At 53.3% G+C, this 4,580-nt stretch overlaps 2 protein-coding genes across 2 annotated transcripts in view; both read left to right on the top strand.

Moving 5' to 3' along the window:
- On the top strand, positions 1-879 carry JKF63_07586 (uncharacterized protein; the record flags this gene model as incomplete). The annotated part of the gene is made up of 1 exon (XM_067903522.1): positions 1-879. The coding sequence occupies one exon, from the start codon at positions 1-3 to the stop codon at positions 877-879; it is 879 nt and encodes a 292-aa protein (XP_067759954.1).
- Positions 880-3,937: 3,058 nt separating this feature from the next.
- JKF63_07585 (uncharacterized protein) overlaps positions 3,938-4,580 on the top strand; it is a gene marked incomplete at both ends in the record, with an annotated part of 834 nt that continues 191 nt past the window's right edge. Inside the window, one exon of the mRNA XM_067903521.1 lies at positions 3,938-4,580. This exon is cut by the window's right edge and continues 191 nt beyond it. Coding sequence (XP_067759953.1) covers positions 3,938-4,580 — 643 coding nt within the window.

Genomic DNA, 4,580 nt, shown 5'->3' with positions numbered 1-4,580 from the left:
ATGTCGCCTACGCTGTCTACATCCAAGGCGTCGGCCGTGAAGGTGTACTCCACCCCCGCTCTCTTCAAGGACTACAACAAGGCCACCAAGGACCTCCTCACCAAAAATTTTCCCGCGGCGGGTTCGTGGGTCATGGAGTGCAAGTACAAGGGCCCCAAGGACACGTTTTTTATCAACCCCAAGGCCACCTCCACTGGCAAGGTCTCGGCTGACATCGAGTATGTGGCGGCATGCAACGGCGGTGTGAAGGTCACAGTGACCCCTGATATCATGCGCGAGATCAAGGCCACGGCCCACTACACGATCCATGGCCACAAGCTGGAGGTGGCCCTTCAGCGTGCCAAGGACAAGTATCGCTACGAGATCAGCCACGAGACATGCGTGGCGCTCTCGAAGCGCGCGAGCATCAACGAGAAGATCACACCAGAGAATGTGGAGTTGGGCATGGGTGTCGACGTGGCACCGAACTGCCAGGTCGGCTGCGGCGCCGTATACGACATTGCCGCAAAGGCGTGCAATTGGAACGTTGGATGCCGCTACGCCCAGAAGGGTTGGGAGGTGGCCATCCGCACAAACCGTTGCCGCACATACCACACGAGCGCCAGCCTCCCCTTTTCCTTCATGCTGCGGGGTAACAAGTGTACCGTGCGCGCCGCCGTCGAGGTCGAGTGCGGAAGCACTCGTCGTGAGAAGGGTATCGCGGCCGTTGCCGGTCTGGAGTCTACGTGCCCGGCTTTACCCGCCAACACGATCAAGGCGCGCGTGGACCGCGACATGAACTGGGCTCTCGCGTACATCGCGAAGCTTGCGGACGGCTGGACCGCGTGCGTATCGATGGACCGCAACATGAAGATTGGTGTGCTCATGACCCACTCGTAGTTTTTTTTTATTTGAGGCATAGATGAGTGAGCGTGAGACAAGAAACGGAGGCAGCATGTAGATAACGAAGTGAGTGAAGAGTGACATATTTTGTGGATGGCACAGCAAAGGGGGGGGGAAGCAGGAGGCAGGAGGCAGGAGGGACTGACCGAAGTGTGTGTGTGTGTGTGTGCCCGTGGTCGGGGAGCGCACACGTGCCTGACCCCCCCCCCCCCTTCCCCTCCCTCCTCCACACACACACACACACACACCACTTTTTTAGTGCTTTCTTCGCTCCGTCAACACGGAACAAGAAAGGGAGGGTGGAGGGTGGAGAGTCGAGAGGCCTCCCCGTGGAGTCTCGTTTGAGAAACAAAGGCGATACAAAGGGAGGAAGGCGGTAGTGCCAAAAAAAAAAGAGAGAGCACAAAATATTTTTGCTGTTGCTCTCATCACTACTCTTGTCGTCACACACACACACACACACACACAGCGCCATGTATTTTTTTTTTTTTGTAGCGTACGTAACCCCAAATGTGAAAATGATAGGGGCGCAGGTTCATTCGTCGGCTGAAGCACCGACGGGGGCGACAGATCGTGCACTGGAGTGGAGGGCGGGGTGGGTGGGAGGGGGCGGTGTTGCCGCGGACACACGCATATCTCCTCAGGGCATATCCACCGCAGCTTTTTGCCTCCCCCTCTTTTATCCTTTCATTCTTCTCTTGTCCCCCCCCCCCCCGATCGGGGTCTCCCTGTGGCCGGTTCCCCTATGTGATTTCTGTGTCTGTGTGTGTGTGTACTCAACGCCCCCCTCCCCCTCCCTCCCTCCCTCCCTCTCCCTCCCCTTCTTCACTCCTCAGATTATTACGTACTTAGTTATTACTCTTATTACTCTTATTATCAATGATTTTTGTATGGGCGCTGGTCGTGATGTTTTTTTTTGTTTTTCTCCCTCCGTTCTCGAACTATCTATATATATATATATCTATATTATTGTGGGTCTTCTTTTTTTTGTCCCCCCCCCCCCTCCCTCCCCTCCCCGGCTGGATTGGATGGTCGGATGTCTCCGTGTGTGTGTGTGTGTGTCTTGATTTCTTCGATGATCGTTCGGAACATATATCTTCGGGCTCCTATGTGTCTCTCTCTCACGCACACACCCGAGACAGACACCTTCTCCCTTCACTGTCGCTGGCGTCTGTTGCTGTTTTTAGTTTGTGTGCTCAACATGACTGTCTCCCCCTGCGAAAAAAAAAAAGAAAAAGGTTGAGGCTATTGGAAAAGAGCGGCCCCCCTAAAAAGGGGGGGGGAGGGAGAAAGGATTGAAGAGGAAGGGAGACGCGAGGGCACTATCTCGGGTGACTGCGGGAGGGAAAAAAGCAAACAAACACACACACACCCGAAAAAAAAAACAAGACTGAGAAAGTTGAGACACGCTGCCCCCTCCCCCTTTTTTTGTTGTTCCATTTTTTTTCTTCATGATGGAGTTAAGCAAACAGCGAAGGGAAACCAGAAAAAAATACGCGAATTATTGCAAAACATTCACAGAAAAAAAAAACGCCCACACCCACACACACACCCACACACCACATAAAATATGTAGCAACAAAAGAAAACAACAAAAGAAAAGCTAACCCCCGCCCTCCCCTTTCCTCCCTGTCTCTCTCTCTCTGTCCCCCCTCCCCCGCCCCCGCAACAGAAGTGATGGCGTGTGACGGAAGGAGAGTAGTTGTGTTTGTGCGTGTTTTTGTTTGTGTGCTCGCTTGTGGCTTTGTTTCATGCGCTCTATGTAGGCATCTGCACACACACACACACACACACACACCGGGAGGGAGAGGGGGAGGGGGATGTGCTTCCTCCTGTTACATTGTGTATATATACATACACATATATCCATATAATATATATATATATATGTGTGTGTGTGTGTGCATACATATGTGTTCCCTCTGTACATCTTGCCACCTTCTTCATCTCTCCCCTTTGTATTCTATCGCTGTATTTCTCTTGTTCACGGAAAGGGACGACGCCACCGCCTCCCCCTCTTTTTTTTTCTATCGGTGATGACTCGTGGTGAATATCAAGCACACCCACCCATCACACACACACACACACACACACACACACACACACCCATCACACCCATCACACCGTCTCCCGTTCTCATGTCTACACCCTCCCCCCTTTTCTTGACGTGAAAAAAAAACAAAACCGGGATATCTCGCACAACCGTTAGTCCCCTCCCCTCTCCCCCATTCATTGCGTTACAACGATCTGCTGTTGCAGATGGGGGGAGGGGGGTGAGGGGGGAGGGGAGGGGAGGGCGATTGACAAGCAAACAAAAACAAAAACACACATCATCGCCGTTTGGACAACAGAAAAAAACGACTACATACAGAGGGCTGTATGCGCCAACCGATGTAAATCTGGTGTGGTGGTCGGGGAAGGAGGGTCGTACTGCAGTTTTTCTTTCCGGTTTTCTGTGGCCACACGCTGTCATGCTGTTTGGGGGCACCGCTTGCCTCCTTCAAGTCCGTGTTTAGCCTCCCCCCCTCCCTCCCTCCCTTCCCCCCTCGAAGGCCTGAGTATGGTGGTAGTGACGCCTCTGGAGCTCAACCCACTTTCTTCACGATCAGAGAATGTTGCATAGTGAGGTAGAGAGAGAGGGCAATGGATGCCCATACCTCTTAGTGGTGCGCGTGTCTGTTGATTATTTGCTGGGGAGTGCTCTCCAAGGCCATCGCCCACAGTACCTCGTTCCGCCTCTCTCTTATCATCACTATCGTCCCCCCCCCCTCCCCTCTTCCCTTCCCTTCAATCCATCATCGATCTATTCACCCAATACAAATTACAATACATGTGTACATCTTTTTATATATGTATATGTGTGTATTTATATGTTTTTTTTTTGGTTTTGCGTCTCGAAAAGTATTGTTGCCCCCCCCCCTCTCCCCTCTCCCTCCTCCCCCTCCTCCTCGTTTTCATTACTTGAGATTGTACGCTGAGTGTTTCCCTTCTCTCCCTTCTCTCCCTTCTCTCCCATCCACTCTCTCCCCCTCTCTCCAACACACGCACACACACGATGTCATCCTTGTACAAGGATTACAATAAGAGCAGCAAGGATCTGCTGACCAAAGGCTTCAACGTCGGCGGTGAGTGGAGGATCGAGGACAATTCCAAGGCCTCTAAAGGTACGTATGCCATCTCCACCAACTGCAACTCTCGCGGTGACGTGAAGGTCGATATCGAGAGTTTGTCCGCAAGCGGCGCCTACTACGGAATGCTCAGCGTTACACCAAAAGATTACAGCGCTATCAAGGCCACTATTCGCGCTGAGAATATCCAAAACCACCGCGTGGAGGCCATCGTCAGCCACAAAGGGAAGTCACCGGACGCTGTATCGGTGGAGGTCAGCCACCAGACGGTGACGCCGCTCGCGGGTGGACGCCTCAGCATCAACGACAAGGTTACCCAGAAGACTGTGGAGTTGGCGCTGAGCATGACCGCCGTTGACGACCTCCAAGTCGGCTGTGGCACTAAGTTTGATCTCAAGTCGAAGACGATGGACTGGTCGGTGGCGTGCCGCCTGGCAGGCAAGAACGGACTTGTGCTGACAGCGCAGACGAACCAGCTCCGCAGCTTCACGGCCGACGTCTTCGCCAACGCCCCGCTGCACCCGCGGTTTAGGCCGTGGGTCACAGCCGCCGTGACGGTGAACCCTCAGT

The sequence above is a fragment of the Porcisia hertigi genome, chromosome 2 (assembly GCF_017918235.1).
Source record: "Porcisia hertigi strain C119 chromosome 2, whole genome shotgun sequence".
NCBI classification, from domain to species: domain Eukaryota; phylum Euglenozoa; class Kinetoplastea; order Trypanosomatida; family Trypanosomatidae; genus Porcisia; species Porcisia hertigi.
The sequence above is the reverse complement of the archived record's forward strand: the minus strand, read 5'-3'. Positions and strand labels throughout refer to the sequence as shown.